At 41.8% G+C, this 17,522-nt stretch overlaps 2 protein-coding genes across 2 annotated transcripts in view; one reads left to right on the top strand and one right to left on the bottom strand.

The window, feature by feature from the left end:
* LOC127570483 (uncharacterized) overlaps positions 1-4,361 on the bottom strand; it is a 28,740-nt gene extending 24,379 nt beyond the window's left edge. The window contains exons 1-2 of the mRNA XM_052016111.1: positions 4,283-4,361; positions 3,641-3,724 (exon numbers count right to left, since the gene is read on the bottom strand). Of these exons, the coding sequence (XP_051872071.1) occupies positions 3,641-3,724; positions 4,283-4,361 (163 nt within the window). The remainder of the gene's footprint in view (positions 1-3,640; positions 3,725-4,282) is intronic.
* Positions 4,362-13,060: 8,699 nt separating this feature from the next.
* Positions 13,061-17,522, top strand: part of LOC127570482 (translation initiation factor IF-2-like) — a 41,724-nt gene continuing 37,262 nt past the window's right edge. Inside the window, exon 1 of the mRNA XM_052016110.1 lies at positions 13,061-13,090. Within this exon, the coding sequence (XP_051872070.1) occupies positions 13,061-13,090 (30 nt within the window). The remainder of the gene's footprint in view (positions 13,091-17,522) is intronic.

Genomic DNA, 17,522 nt, shown 5'->3' with positions numbered 1-17,522 from the left:
GCTGGAGTGTGCCATGACCAGCCTCTCGAAGCACTTCATGATGATAGATAAGAGAGCCACCGGGCGGTAGTCATTAAGGCATGTTACCTTATTCTTTGGCACTGGGATGATAGAGGTCTTTCTTAAAGCGGGTGGGAACCTCAGATTAGAGCACGGAGAGGTTAAAGATGTCTGCAAGTACTCCCACCAGCTGATCCGTGCAGGATCTGAGGACACAGCCAGGGACTCCATCCAGGCCAGTCACTTTCCATCGGTTCACCCTCAGGAAGGCTGATCTGACATCTGCGACAGTGACCCCACCATTAAGAAATAGAAGCAGAAGTAGGCTATACAGCTCATTGAGCCTTTTCAATCAAATCATGACTGATCCTAAATTTCATTTTTCTACTTGATCCCTGTATACTCAGATTTCCATAGCAACCAGAAAGCTATCAATTTTAGCCATGAATATGTACAACAGTTAAGCATGCACAACCCCAAAGAGAAAAAATTCCAAAGATTTATAACTCCTAACTAAAAGAATTTTCCATTTGTATCCATATTAAATGGCCAATCCCCGATTCCGAGACTGCATTCTCCGGTTCCAGACTCTCCTGCTAAAGTGAGAAACCTCTTAACATTTATCCTACCAATTCTTTTGTAATAATGTAATGAATGTTAACATAGGCCATATCATTGATGACAAGGAGATGTGGCTCAAAACTCAATTGATCTTCAAATACACCTCAGGGTTACAAACAGCCTAATTCAGTTTCAGCCATTTCCCAGCAAGACAGAAAGATTCAGTGACCATAACATATAGGAGCAGAATTAGGCCATTCAGCCCATCAAATCTGCTCTGCCATTCAATCATGGCTGATTTTTTTCTTCCAACCCCATTCTCCCACCTTCGACCCATAACCCTTACCAATCAAGAACCTATCAATCTCTGCCTTAAGTACACCAATATCTTGGCCTCCACTGTGGCAACAAGTTCCACGGATTAACATCCTGTGGCTGAAGAAATTCCTCCTCATCTCAGTTTTAAAGGTCATCCCTTTATTCTGATGCTGTGCCCTCGGATCCTGGACTCTCCTACTAATGAAACATCCTCTCCACGTGCACTCTGTCCAGGCCTTTCAGTATCCAGTAGGTTTCAATGAAATCTCCCCTCATCCTTCTGCATTCCATTGCATACAGGCCCAGAGACATCAAATACTCCTCATAGGTTAAGCCTTTCATTCCTGGGATCATTCTTGTGAACCCCCTCTGGACCTCTCCAGGGCCAGCAAATCTTTCCTTCAATACGGGTTCCAAAATTGCTCATAATATTCCAAATGTGGTCTGACCAATGCCTTATAAAGCCTCTGCAGTTGTTGTTTTTATGTTTTAGTCCTCTCGAAATGTGGCTACAGAATAGATTTTAACACAGGGTCCAAAGCATTGGCTTCAGTCAAACATAAGAACATAATAACTAGGGGCAGAAGCAGGCCATTCAAGCCTACTCTGTCATTCAATGTTCATCACTGACCTTCCACCTCAACACCATCTTCCTATGCCTCACAGTCTTCTTAATTCTAACAATCATGGGCCAATCTTACTCCAACTCTTTTTATGGGGTAACTCCTCATCTTTGTAATTAATCTAGTGAATCTATACCACATTGATATAATACATCTATACTAACTAAATCTATTGGAATATGGGCATTGCTGGCAAAGCCAGCATTTATTGCCTATCCACCACTGCTCCTGAGAAGATGGTAGAGCCATCTTTGTGAATTATTGCAGTCTTTTTGGTGAAGGTGGTTCCTAATCTAAACATCCTAATGGGGAGGGGTTTCCTGAGTTTCAACTCAGCAATGATGAAGGAACAGCAATTTATTTCCAATTTAGAATTGTTTTGGACTTGGAGAGGAGGGTTCCCATGTGGTTGAAGCCTTGGTGGTCGCGGCTGGAGGTTTAGAAAGTGCTGCCAGTGTAGGTGGATAAATGTGGTGTATTTTTGCATACATTTATTTATTTTCTTTGCCTTGTGAATCAGCATACCAAGATCCTTCTATATACCAAAATTTACTGCTTTCTCACTGTTTTTCTACTTCTGCTACCAAGCTGGGCAACCTCACGTTTCCCCACATGACACTTCACCTGCCATCTTCTTGCTCAGAAACTTGCGCTATTTATATCCCTTTGGGATGGTGTTCCACTGCGCCTGCTGCCCTTGTTCTTCCTGATGGGGGCTGTGGATTTGGGAGATCCTGTCAAAGTAGCCCAGACAAGCAACTCCATGTCACACACTGCAGCCACATTTGCTGATGATGGAGGCAATGAACGTTTAGAGTGGTAGATGGTATCTCATTCAAGTAGGTTGCCATTCCTGGATGGTGTCAAAATGTTTGAGAGTTGTAAGGAGCTGCACTCATCCAGAGTATCCTCTCAAACTCCTGACTTTCAGACGGTGAAATGATTTTGGTATGAGGAAGTGAGTCATACCTGCCCTTTGACCTACTCTTGTAGCTGCAGTATTTATGCAGATAACCAGTTGAGTATATGGTCAATGTTAACCCTCAGATTGTTGATGGTGGGGACCTGACAATGATAATTCCACTGAATGTCAAAGGTTGCTGATTATATTCTGTCTTGTGGAGGGTGTCATTGCTTTGCATTTTGCAGTGTGAATGTCATTTCCCACCTAACAACCTGGTGGAATGTTGCCTGGGTTTTGCCGCATGCAGGCATGTACACTGTACCTCGGTACAAGTGACAATAATAAACCAATACCAACAATAAACCAATACCATTTGTTGAAGGCTTTGTAAGAAATTGAGCATTGTGCAATCATCAGTGAACAACTGTGCTTCAGACCTTGTGATGGAAAGGTCACTGATGAAGCAGCTGAAGGTGGACAGGGTAGTGAAGAAGGATTTAGCTTGCTTTCCTTCATAGGCAACAGTATTGGATATAAGAGCTTGGACATGATGTTGCAGCTATACAAGATATTGGTTAGGCCACACTTGGAATATTGTGTGCAGTTCTGGTCACTACACTACAGAAAGAATGTGGTAGTGCCAGAAAAAGTGCAGAAGAGATTCACTAGGATGTTGCCTGGAATGGATGGCTTTGGTTGCAAGGAAAGATTGGATTGGCTGGGATTGTTCTCACTGGAGTGCAGGAGGCTGAGGGGTGACCTTAAAGATCTTATAAAATTATGAGGGGCATAGATATGGTACATAGTCATAGTCTTTTTCCAAGAACTAGAGGACATATGTTTAACTGAGAGGGGATATTTAAAGGGGCAAGTTTTTCACAGAGGGTGGTGGGTATATGGAACAAGCTACCAGAGGAGGTGATAGAGACAGGTGCAATCACAATGGTTAAAAAGCATTTGGACAGATACATGGATAGGAAAGAATAGAAGGATATGGGCCAAATGCAGGAAAATGGAAGTAGTGTCGATAGATACCTCAGTTGGCATCGATGAGTCAGGTTGAAGGGCCTGTGTCCATGCTGTAAGACAAGATTCTTAGAGTCTTGTTCTAAGAACTTAAGATTCTTAAAGTTTCTATGAAAACCATCAAATGCTAAATGTATGGTAGCAGGAAAACATTGTGGTTAGGTTTTCAAAATCTGAAACAAGATCTCTAAATTGTCATGTTACTTACCAAATGATGGAGATGACGGTGTTTCACAGGATGAGCACAGACTTAAGTCAGCTGAATCATTAAGTGATCTGCTCAGTTCAGAACCTTTTGTCAGTGCACATGAAATATAAGAGATTAGTTAAAACACAAGAAATAGCTTTAAACAAGAATCATTAAGTGACATGAACAATGAAGAATTTGTGTTAAAATTACAATTTGAAAACAGGCTATTCAGCTCAAATTATCTGTTCTGGTGTCCATTCTACCCATGAGTGATCTATGTATTCATTCTGCAACCTTTATCACCCCAACTATCAATCACATTTCTAACCTGTTTGAGTGACATTATCCACCACTAACTTGAGTATTCCATTTCACAAACCTCCGGAAAAGAACTTCTCTTGATCCCTGTTTTAAATATCTTGCACTTGTTACCTTCATGAACATTAAAATCAATAATTGGCCTATCCAGTTACAAATGATGAAGTGGTGACTGCATATAGTATGTGAACAAAAGGAACAGAAATGGATCATTCAGCCTTCCATGCTAGCTCCACATTGAAAAGCTTATGGATAATGTTATACTTCAACTCCACATTCCCATCTAATCCCCATATTCTTTGATTGCCAAAGTATCTAAATCAATTGCAACACTGAAATTACTAGGCACTCCCATCCTTCCGAATTTCAAAAGATTATAATAGTCTGCATAAAGAAGTTTCTCTTCATCTCGATAATCCATTATCCAGAGACCGTGACCCTTAGGTCTAGATAATGCAGCCAGTGAAAGCATCCACCTTCTCAAATTTTCCCAATGTGTTTCAACAACATCATTTCACTCTACTAAACTCCAAACAGTGCAACTCTCTCCAAATAAATCTTACAAGAATGTTAAAATTAAAACTTCACACAATACTGCAAGAGTAGTTTCAATATAGCAAGACTTCCTTATTCTTGCACTCCAAGCTCCTCACAAGATGGTACATTGGACCAAGAGGGTATCCAAGGAGGAGAAGAGGGCAAAGATATTGTAATAGTATTCAATGATTATTGGTTCTGAGGCTTCACTTAAAACAGAGATCAGGAGTTCAATATTGGAACAAAGAAAATTGAAAGGATATTTGATCGGGGTGTACAACATAACAGGTTTAGGTAGGGCAAATAGAGAGGAAGAGTACTCTTCAGTGGACCAGAACACAGATGTAAAATCTTGGGCAGGAAGTACAAGGATGATATGAAGAGTAGTTCATATTTGCATTTCACTGCCTTAACGATGTAGAAAGAGAATCTATCAGAACTTTCAAAACAGAATATGAGAGAGAATTATTTGCAGGTTGAAAGTGAATCTCTACTACACAGCTGCCTAGACCTGATGGGCCCATTGGCCACCATCTATGGTCTAATGATTTTATAATTCTACATGTTGCCTCCTTAGTGCCAAGGTGAGGATCTTAAACCAACTTGAAAATATTATTTTTAATCATCCATTTGACATCTCAACCAACTTATGGCTGGTTCTGCAGAGTATAAAGCAAGAATAGTTCCAATTCAATACTATCCCAGTCACAAGTCAAGATATAAGATATCTTTATTAGTCACATGTACATCGAAACACACAGTGAAATGCATCTTTTGCGTAGTGTTCTGGGGGCAGCCCACAAGTGTCGCCACGCTTCCAGCGCCAACATAGCATGCCCAAACTTCCTAACCCGTACGTCTTTGGAAAGTGGGAGGAAACTGGAGCACCCGGAGGAAACCCACGCAGACACGGGGAGAATGTACAAACTGCTTACAGACAGTGGTGGGAATTGAACCCGGGTCGCTGGCACTGTAAAGCATTATGCTAACCACTACACTGATCCATTTATATGATGAATTGTGTCACCAAAACTGGAAATATGACCCAGATATAAGTGATTCTGCAGCTACATACAAAACAATTGTTCACTATATTTCCAAAGCTGAGAGACTTCTGTTAATTGAACAGACCGCAAAAGCTGAGGATGAAAAGAAGTCAAAAAGCAAAAAACTGCTGATACCAGAATTCACAAAGTGCTGGAAACACTCGGCAGGCCAGACAGCATCCATGGAGAATGTAAAAGAGCCAACACCCCAGGTCAGCAATAACCACACAGTCTCTCAGTCAATTCAAAGCACCACCCATCTCTATTTATCCCCACCCACCACAGAAAATGCCTAAACTACTGAGCACTCCCACTATACCCTGTTCTTGTACAGTTCTGATACAAACTAAAAAGACCAGACATCTGAAATTACTGAATTCGATGAAGAGCCCCAAGAGCTGCAGTGTGCCTAGATCTGAGATACGATTGCTTTGCTCAAACAGTTAAGCAGCCAAAGACAAAACACTCAAGAGTGGGAGTTGGGGAGAATTAAAGTGACACCAGCTGGAAGCTTTAGGTCACTCTGAAGGTGTATTACAAAATGTTCATCCAATCTGCATTTGGTTGTTCCAAGGAAACCACATTGTGAACACCAAATGTATTACACTAATTTTTCCCAGGGTTGGGGAATCAAGAACTAGAGGGAATAGGTTTAAGGTGAGAAGTGTGGAATTTAATAGAAACCTGAGGGGCAACCTCAGGCATGCAGGTTTTTCCCCCTCGGGCTGGGTGAGACTAGAACTAGAGGTCATAGGTTTAGGGTGAAAGGTGAAATATTTAAGGGGAATCTGAGGGGGAGCTGCTTCACTCAGAGGGTGGTGTGAGTGTGGAACGAGCTGCCAGCAGAAGTGGTGAATGCGGGTTCAGTTGTAACATTTAAGAGAAGTTTGGATAGGTGCATGGATGAGAGCGGTATGGAGGGCTATGGTCCAGGTGCAGGTAGATGGGACCGGGCAAAAAATCAGGCCGACATGGACTAGATGTACCGAAGGGCCTCTTTCTGTGCTGTAGTGCTCTATGACTCTATAACCTTTTCACCCAGAGGGTGGTCAGTATATTGAATGACCTGCCAGAGGAAGTGGTGGCAGTAGGTACATTAACAACATTTAAAAGGTACCTGGATAGGTACATGGATAGGAAAAATTTAGAGGGATATGGGCCAAACACAGGCAAATCAGTGAAGATAGGCAGCAATTCCTCCGGCACGATTATTCTCAACACTGGTGCACCTCAAGGCTGCGTCCTCAGCCCTCTACTCTACTCTCTATACACTCATGACTGTGTGGCCAGATTCTGCTCTAACTCCATCTACAAGTTTGCAGATGATACCACTGTTATAGGCCGTATCTCAAACAGTGATGAGTTGGAGTACAGGAGGGAGATAGAGAGCTTAGTGGAATGGTGTCATGACAACAACCTTTCCCTCAATGTCAACAAAACTAAAGAGCTGGTCATTGACTTCAGGAAAGTGGGTGGTGTACATGCACCTGTCTACATCAATGTTGCTGAGGTCAAGAGGGTTGACAGCTTCAAGTTCCTGGGAGTGAACATCACCAACAACCTGTCCTGGACAAACCACATGGATGCCATGGCCAAGAAAGCTCACGAGCGCCTCTACTTCCTCAGGAGGCCAAAGAAATTTGGTTTGTCCCCTTTGACTCTCACCAACTTTTACTGATGCACCATAGAAAGCATCCTATCAGGATGTATCACAGCTTGGTATGGCAACTGCTCTGCCCAAGACCGCAAGAAGCTGCAGAGAGTTGTGGGCACAGCCCAGCGCATTACAGACACCAGTCTCCCCTCCTTGGACTCTGTCTTTACCTCTCGTTGTATTGGTGTAGCAGCCAGCATAATCCGGGACATTCTCTCTTCTCTCCTCTTCCATCGGGTAGAAGATACAGGAGCCTGAGGGCACGTACCACCAGACTTAAGGACAGCTTCTACCCCACAGTGATAAGACTATTGAACAGTTCCCTTATACAATGAGATGGACTATGATCTATGACCTCATGACCTCACAATCTACCATGTTGTGACCTTGCACCTTATTGCACTGCACTTTCACTGTAGCTGTGACACTTTACTCTGTACTGTTATTGTTTTTTTTACCTGTACTACATCAATGCACTCTGTACTAACCTAATGTAACTGCACTGTGTAATGAATTGACCTGTATGATCGGTTTGTAAGACAAGTTTTTCACTGTACCTCGGTACAAGTGACAATAATAAACCAATACCAATACCAAATGGGACTAGCTTATGGGAATTTAGGCAGATGGGAATTTTGGTTGCCATGGACCAGTTGGGCTGAAGGGCCTATTTCTGTGATGTAAGACTTGAAAACTCTATGACTAATATAGAAGTACAAGTGAATTACTATTTCATCTGGAAGAAGTATTTGGGTCCATGCATGGTGTAAAGGGAGGAGATAAAAGGGTAGGAATTGAATTTCCTGTGGTTGTAATGGGAAAGTGCCATGAGGAGTAGGTGCCAGTGGAGGTAAAAGAATGAACTACGGAGTCACAGACCGAACAGTCCCCTCGGAATTCAGAGAAAGGAGGTAAAATATGTCTGGTGGTCGCATCAAATTGAAGATGGTGGAAATTATGAAGGATGATCTGTTGAATGTGGAAACTGGTGGGGTGAAAGGGCGAAGACAATGGAACCTTGTCGTTGCTCTGGGAGGGAGGAGCAAGAATGAGAGCAAAAGTGCAGGAACTGGAACAAAGTTGAGAACCCTGTCAATCATGGTGGATGGGAAGCTATGGTAAATATTGAGAAGGAATCGACAGAGATACTGAAGATTAAGAAGGGTCCAGACAAAGCAGATAGCAACAAATTCTTCCCTTTCGACAGGAGGGACAAAAACTGGAAGACTAAAGATGAAGATGATTGGCAAAGGCACTGAAAGTGAAATGAAGAAAATCCTTTTAATGCAGTAAGTGATTAGAATCCAGAATGCATTGGCAAGTGCTGTGCTTGGAAAGAGATTCAATCAAAGCATTCAAAGGGGAACAGTATTAAAAACTGACATCACTATCCAAGAAGATGGAGAGAGAAAACAATGAACTATCAAGCCATTTGGCCATTCATGCTTGTACTGCCGTTCTGATTTATCCATACCAAAATCAAATTACTGCAGATGCTAGAAATAAAGTCATAGTTATACGGCATATTTAAGGTTTAGGAAGCAAAAATAAGATAGGACTTGAGAGTTATATGGTAGCCAGAAAGGAGCTTAAGAAGGGGCTTAGGAGAGCTAGAAGGGGACATGAGAAGGCAAGTAGGGTTAAGGAAAACCCTAAGGCATTCTACATACTGTACATGTGAGGAACAAGAGGATGACTAGAGTGAGGGTAGGACTGCTCAGGGATAAGGGGGGAAAAATGTGTCTGGAGGCGAAGGAGGTAGGGGAAGTCCTAAATAAATATTTTGCTTCAGTGTTCACCAGTGAGAGGTACTTAGGTCAATGTGAGGTTAGCGTAGAACAGGCATATGTGTTGGAGCATGTCGAGGTTAAGAAAGAAGCAGTATTGGAGCTACTAAAAAGCATTAGGGTAGTTAAGTCCCTGGGGTCGGACAGGATATACCCTAGGTTACTAGGGGAAACAAGGTAAGAGATTGCTGGAGCATCAACGATGATCTTTGAGTCCTCCCTGGCCACAGGAGTGGTACCGGAGGATTGGAGGATGGCAAACGTTGTTCCATTGTTCAACAAAGGTAAAAGGGATAATCCCGTGAATTATAGACCAGTAAGTCTTATGTCAGTGCAGGATAAAGTATTGGAGAGGATTCTTAAGGACAGGATTTATGAGCATTTGGAGAAGCATACTCTTATTAGGGATAGTCAACATGGCTTTGTGAAGGGCAGGTCGTGCCTCACGAGCTTAATAGAGCTTTTAGAGGAAGTGACGAGATAAATTGATGTGGTATATATGGATTTTAGCAAGGCGTTTGACAAGGTTCCCCATGGCAGGCTCATTCAGAAAGTCATGAGGTATGGGATCCATGGAAAATTGGCTGTGTGGATTCGAAATTGGCTTGCCCACAGAAGGCAGAGAAGGGGAGTATTCGACCTGGAGGTTGGTGACCAGTGGTGTTCCGCAGGAGACTGTTCTGGGACCCCTGCTCTTTGTGATTTATATAATGATTTGGATGAGCAAGTGGAAGGATGGGTTGGTAAGTTTGCAGATGACACAAAAGTTGGTGGTATAGTGAAGAAGGTTGTCGTAGATTGCAACAGGATTTAGATAGGATGCAGAGCTGGGCAGAAACTGGCAGATGGAGTTCAATCCGGAGAAGTGTGAAGTGATACTTTGGAAGAATGAACTTGAAAGCAGAGTACATGGTTAATGGCATGATTCTTAGCAGTGTGGAGGAACAGAGAGATCCTTGGGTCCAAGTACATAGATCCCTCAAAGTTGCTACAGAAGTGGATAGGGCGGTTAAGAAGGCATATGGTGTGCTGACCTTCACTAGCCGGAATATTGAATTCAAGAGCCGAGAGGTAATATTGCAGCTCTGTAAGACTCTGGTTAGATCACACTTGGAATATTGTGTTCATTTCTGGTCACCAAGTTATAGGAAGGATATGGAAGCTTTGAAAAGGGTGCAGAGGAGATTTACAAGGATGCTACCTGGGTTGAAGAGCATGTCTTATGAGAAGAGATTGAGTGGGTTAGGGCTTTTCTCTTTGGAGTGACAGAGGATGAGAGGAGGCTTGATCGAGGTATATAAGATTGGACAGCCAGCATCTTTTCCCCAGGACGGCAATGGCCAATACTAGAGGTCACCTTTTTAAGGTGTGTGGAGGAAAGTTCAGAGGAGATATCAGAGGTAGGTTTTTTTACACAGAGAGTGGTGGGTGCCTGGAATGCACTGTCGGGGGTGGTGAGAGGGGCCGATATGATAGGGTCATTTAAGAGACTATTAGATAGGCACATCGACGAAAGAAAAATAGAGGGTTATGGGAGGTGAAGTAGAGAGGGGGATAGATTGAATGTGGATAAGGTTTATATAGGTCGGCACAACATTGTGGGCTGAAGGGCCCGTACTGTGCTGTACTGTTCTATGTAGAAAGAGGCCCCTTGGCTCAACTATTCCACACCGACCAAAGTGCCTACCTGAGCTCATCCCATTTGCCTGCATTTGGCCCATGTCACTCCAAACCTTTCCTATCCATGTATCTGTCCAAATGTCTTTTAAACATTGAAATTCTGCCTGCCTCTACCTCTTCCCTCCACCTTTTAATACTGGCTATCTCCGCTCAATCTTTCAGTCCAGATGAAGTGTCTGTTCATTTCCATCCATAGGTACTGCCTGACCTGCTGAGTTCCTTTAGCATTTTTGGGTTGCTTCAGATTCCAGTGTCTGCAGTCTCTTGTTTCTCCATTGTATAAACAGAACGTGAAAAATTCTTCTTCTCTTTCCATAGAAGCTGTCTGACCTGCTGAGTGTCTCTTGCATTTTCTGTTTTCATTTCAGATTTCCAGCATCTGCAGTTATTTTTATATTTCCAGTGTTTTCTAACGCTTCCCTTCTTATATATGCTGTGCCTCTATTTGTAAATCCCAGATGCTTTATTAACCACCCTTTTGACATGACTTGGCACTTTCAAAGATTAATGCATGTATGCACCCAGGTCCCTCAATTATAGTGAGAGACTGAACTGTCAAATAACATCAAACAAACAGCAAGAGTTTCTATGAGTATACAAAAAGAGAGTAGCCAAGGTAAGTGTGGGCCCCTGGGGAATTATTAATAATAAACAAGGAAACTGATGGAATTGGGAACAGCCCAATAACTAATATTTTCCCATTGAAGGCGGACGAAGTTACTTCGAACTCAATGGTTGTGAAGGCGGATGAAGGCTACAACAAATCCATCAGCTCCAATCGTCATGGTTTCCATGCCATTGGAATCAGTTGGTTGATTTGTGAAGTATCGTGTGCATTTTGTAGTGCAACATCAAGTACACATTAAACAAATACACGCACAGGCGTCTTCACTCTGTATGAGCCAAGATTGGGCTCATAAGCCACTTGAGAGCCCATAAATAGATCAACGGAACGAAGACCATCATCCTCGACCTCGAGGGATAGCCACAATGACAACGAATGGGGTGCAATGTTGAACTGGGTATAAAAGTAGTTACCTACCCAATCCCATGGACTTATAGCTTTCAAATTAGGTTAAAATTGTCTTCACCAACTCTATAAATGTGGACCTAGAAATGGCTCACTAAAAAGGCCTACCAAGAACTGCTAAAATTTACACAGACTAACCATAATACGAATCAGATGCACATCTTCGTTTAGTTGGTGATTCCATATCTTCCTCCTCCTCCTCCTCCTCTGGTGTCTATTTACTCAGCACAAGCATTTGCAAAAGGACAAGATGGACAACTGTCTTGAGTCATCAGTTTGAAAGCTTTGTGACATAGGAAAAGACCAATGATGTAAGCGAAGAGATGATGTAAGCAGGCTATTCCTGCAATCGATAAATTGCTATTCACTGCACTTAGTAGGTAGAAGGAGTGTCAGAGTTGTAGAAAATGTTAGGAAGAAAACCCACGGGTAATTTTGATCACGTGTCAAGAGAAATTTCATTCTGTTCTCATTTCAGTTAGAAGTTGATTAAGATTGCAATGTTTTCTGACTGCAGCATGGTCCTTTTTTTCTTTTACATCATTGCTGTTCACCTGTTCTTAATGTTATTTGTTCATGGAACATTGCTTTCTTCTTGTGATCTGAACATCCTCCTAGCTTCCTATTAATTATTCCTTAATTTATAGGAGGTGCCAGTTCCTCCAAATTTTATAGGGAAATTTTAGGGTAGATTTGGATTGAATGGGAAGATAAAATATTGAAAATCTTTAAATGTAAACCCAGTTTCCCTTGAGCTAACCCACTTCCAATCTTAACATAGGCAGAAGGGATTGCGGGAGGTGACCAACTCTCCCAGGAGCAAGGTCAAAAGATGAATGATGATACATGCTTAAAATTTTATCCCTCCTTCAGGCTTCACACAGGTCAGCCAAGTTGCCAGGGTTCAAGAAATCCATACATGCACTACTTGTGGGCCAGGAGGATTAGAAGTGCTCAACCCAGAACTACCAAGCAAACTTGTTTACCTGACCAAAGACTGAGCACCACTACAAACACCAATCTCCATCTCCCACTCACCACGATTACTGAGGATTCTGTACCTCAGCAAGGAAGAAATCATAGAATAATAGAACTGTTTAATTACAGAAGGGTATCATTCAGCTCATGATGTCTATTCCAGCACTAGAAGAACAATCCCATCAGTCCCATCACCCTACTTTTTCCTCATGGCCCTACTAATTATTTCCCTTCAAATGCCTATTCAATTCACTCTTGAAAGCCTTGATAGATTCTGCTTCCACCACCCTTACAGCCCTTGAGCTCCTGATCCAGCAGGTACAAATTAGGGTACTTGAAACAAATAAATTACAGGCAGAATACCTTTAAGAGACAGAGAGAATGAAAGGGTTGAAATACCCAAAGACCATGTTACAGAAGCAAACAACATTTGTGACGGTAAGTGTGAAGGTTCCACTCAAGGAGTGGCTCAGTTTGCGAGGTTAAACAAGGATAGTAAGGAACAGCTGAAACTGCAAAGAAAAAAACAGGTGTAATAATAAATAGCTAGTAAGATAGTTCAGGTCACTGTTAGAAGGATGGAAGAGCAAAAAAAAAGTACATTAAAAAAAATAGGACCAGAGGGAGAAAGCAAGCATGGCAAGAAGAGAACCTGCAGTCAACAGGGCACAGCAGGAGGGAAGGAGAACTGAATCACAGTCACTCAGAGAATGTGACTCCGAGGTCTCACAGACTTTTACTGTTGTAGTTCTACCATATGCAACTTACTCAGTAAATCTGTTATACTTATAACTAATATCCCTGTGCCCATGGTGGTTTATTGTAGACAACCAAGACTTGAGTTAGTTTAAATTAAAACTTGAAAATAAAAAAATTGAATTGGCAAGTCTTAGTGGTACCCCATAAAGGACTTGATGAATATCTGAAATCAGTTATTATTGTGCGCAAGACAACAAACAAACACCAGTAGATCCTTGTATAGTTTTAGTTTTGTTAACCAATAACGTCTCTTTAAAATACCCCAAGATGCCGACCAGTCTAGTAAATCTTTGCGGAGATTATTTCCCTCCATAGATGCTGCCTGACCTGCTGAGTTCCTCCAGCATTTTGTGTGTGTTAGTAAATCTTTGCTGCGCTTTCCCCATGGCAAATTCATCCTACAGTAAGGAGACCACAACGCAGAATAAACAAACAACTTAACTACCTTTTATTATTTTTCTCTTATCCTCTGTTTGTTCTTTAAGTTAATATTGGAAGGGATGGGGAGTCAAATTCTATATTAGTCATGTGTAATTCCAATGTGAGAATCTCCAATACCAGATAGTGAATAACAGAATTGCATTTTGTTAAACAGCTGAGAAACATTTGCAGTATTTCTCTAAATAAATCCTTATTGAGGATGTTTTCCTTCATTATATTAACAACTGTATTAGTATAGTTTCAAATCTTTTATTTGATTTTGAATCCTAAAAGCAAATTTTGTGTGTCTTATAAGTCAAAAAATTGGTGTATGAAAATGAATTTATAGATAGATCCATTCAGCATGGAAACAGGCCCTTTGGCCCAACTCATCCACGCCAACTAAGATGCTTAAGCTAATCCCATTTGCCTGTGTTTGGCCCAAATCCCTCTAAACCTTTCCTATCCATGTACTTGTCCAAATGTTTCTTTGAACATTGCAGTTGTACCTGCCTCTACCACTTCCTCTGGCAGCTCATTCCATATACTCACCACCCTCTGTATGAAAAACATGCCCCTCGGATCCCTTTCAAATCTTCACCCTCTCACTTTAAACCTATGCCCTCTAGTTTTAGACTCCCCTATCCTGGGAAAACACCCTGTTTACATGGTTAATGTAATATGGTTACCACTTTTAGGGAACTATGTGCCTGAACTCAGATGTTTCTCTATTCAACAACACTCCCCAGGACCCTGCCATTCACTGTGTATGTCCTGTCCTGGTTTAACTTCCCAAAATGCATCACTTCACACTTGCCTCAGTTAAATTTCATCTGCCATTCCTTTGCCCACTTTCCCAGTTGATCAATATCCTGTTGTAACCTTAAACTATCTCCTTCACTGTCCACAATAGCACCAGTTTTGGCATCATCTGCAAACTCATTAATCACGTCATAATTATACTCACACTCTACAAGTTGAAATGTGGATGAAGCTGCAGAGAAGTTAACCCTTTCCACTGTGTTCAAAAGTTGTTTATTTTTAAGTGAATATTCTTCCAAAATTGACAAATTAACCCTGTGGACTTTTAAGTAAAACTACATTCAATTACATTCTTTTCTTTTTTAAAAGTTGACAATGGCTTTTGAACTGCAGGAGATGCAACAGCTTCAAGAATTTAAGAATTTGTTTGCAGACATCAGATGCAGCTTAATTACAAAAAAATTGGGCAAAAAACATTGAACTGATAGAGAAAAGGTTTCAGCACATTTGGAATCACTGCACTGGGACACCCAGCTCCCTATGTATCTCAGAGCTCCACAATCTCACATCATTTGGCTAATAAGATTTTTTTAAATTTTCCCTGCCAAAATAGACAATTTCACATTTTTCCACATTATACTCCACTTGCCAGATCTTTGCCCACTCAGTTAACTTTTGTGGCCTTGTAGTGTCCTCTTCACAACTTACTTTCCTACCTATATGTGTGTCATCAGCAAATTTAGTAAGCATACCTTCTGCATCTTCAGTCATTATTTGTAAAATGTTGAAGCCCCAGCACCGACCACTGTGGCACAACATCTTGCAAAGAAAATGGTCCATTTCTGCCCTTTCTCTGATTCCCAGGGTCGTATTACATGAGCTATCATTTTCTGCAATAAGCTTTAATGCCTATGATCCTTTCATCTCAAGGGGTAACGACGGAAATACAAAAGAAAATGCTGAGTTTTGAACGACCTGGAAGGTTTCAGGATTGTTTTCCAGGAAGGATGCAGATGCAGCCAAGATTCCTGATCTAGGTTGTTAATCTGTGTCAATGAATCTGTGCATCAGAACCTTTTTCTACTATCAGTCCTCACAAGATCAAACTATCATTTTCCGCAATAATCTTTGATGCTGCATCATTTCAAATGTTACTGCAGATTTTTTTTCAGCATCTTGACCAGTTGTTCTCCACTGTTTCCTGGAGACTTCCAATGCCTTTTTTGAATGAGAGTTATGCAGCACAGAAACAGGTCATTAGGCCCAACCCACCCATGCCAACCCAGTTGCCTAGCTGAGCTAGTCCCATTTGCCTGCATTTGGCCCATATCCCCCCAAATATTTCCCATCCATCTATTTGTCCAAATGTTTTTTTAAACATTGTAATTGTACCTGCCACAACCACTTCCTCTGGTAGCTCGTTCCATATACGCACCAATCTGATAAACTTACTCCTCAGGTCTCAAATTATATCCAAGTTCTCTAGTTTTAGACTCCCCTACCCTGGAGAAAAGACTGTTTTCTATAAAGACATGTAAAAAATATTTTTCTACAAATTCCCAATAAACATGTCTCAATCCTTAAGAGCAATACACAAAGCGCTGGAGAAACACAGAAGGTCAGACAGCATCTATGGAGGGAAACGGATAGTTAATGTTTCAGGTTAAGACCCTTCATCTGAATAGATCATGTTATGCTAATGCTCTGGATAGATGAAGGGTCTTGACCTGAAACATTAACTGTGCATTTCCCTCCATAGATGCTGCCTGATCTGCTGAGTTCCTCCAGTACTTTGTGTGTTGCTCCAGATTCCAGCATATGTCACAATCCTTAAGAGACCTAATTTAATGTTTGCAAGCTTTTTTTCCTTTTTACGTATCTATAATAGATTTCACAGCCTGATAGAATGTAGAACAGTACAGCACAGGAACAGGCTCTTCAGCCCACAATATCTGCGCCAAACACATTGCCAAATTAAACTGGTTCTTTTCTGCCCGCACATGATCCATATCCCTCCATTCCCTGCATGTTCATGCATCTATCTTAAAGCCTCTCAAACAGTTCTATCATATCTGCTTCCACCACCACCTCTGGCAGCCCATTCCAGGCACCCACCACTCTCTGTGTTAAAAACTTACCCTAGGATCAGAATCAAGTTTATATAATGTGAAATTTGTCATTTTGTGGCAGTAGTACATTGCAAAGACAAAATATTACTATGTTACAAAAAGAAATAAATAGTGCAAAAACAAAGGAGTAATGAGGTAGTGTTCATGGACCATTCAGAAATCTGATGACATAGGGAAAGAGCTGGTCCTGAATCGTTGAGTGTGGGTCTTCAGGCTCCTGTATCTCCTCCCTGACAGTAGTAATGAGAAGAGGGTATGTCCAAGATGTTGAGGGTCCTTCGTAATGGATGCCTAAAGATGTCCTCGATGGTGGGGAGGGTTGTGCCCGTGATGGAGCTGGCTGAGTCGACAACCCTCTGCAGCCTCTTGCGATCCTGTGCATAGGAGCCTCCATACCACGTGGTGATGCAATCAGTCAGAATGCTCTCCACCGTACATCTATAGAAAGTTGCAAGAGTCTTTGGTGACACACCAAATCCCCTCAAACTCCTAATGAAGTAGAGCCACTGGTGTGCCTTCATCATGATTGCATCATTGTGTTGGGCCCAGGATATATCCTTGGAGATGTTGATGCCCAGGAACTTAAAGCTGCTCACCCTTTCCACCGCTGACCCCTCAATGAGGACTGGTGCGTGTTCTCCAGACTTCCCTTTCCTCAAGTCCACAATCAATTCCTTGGTCTTGTTGATGTTGAGTGCTAGGTTGTTGTTGCGACACCTCTCAACCACCTGATCTACCCTCACTCCTGTACACCTCTTTGTCATCTTCTGAGATTTTACCAATGACAGTGGTGTCATCTG

The sequence above is a fragment of the Pristis pectinata genome, chromosome 5 (assembly GCF_009764475.1).
Source record: "Pristis pectinata isolate sPriPec2 chromosome 5, sPriPec2.1.pri, whole genome shotgun sequence".
Classification (NCBI taxonomy): domain Eukaryota; kingdom Metazoa; phylum Chordata; class Chondrichthyes; order Rhinopristiformes; family Pristidae; genus Pristis; species Pristis pectinata.
Note: the sequence above shows the minus strand (reverse complement) of the source record. Positions and strands in the feature narration are given on the sequence as shown.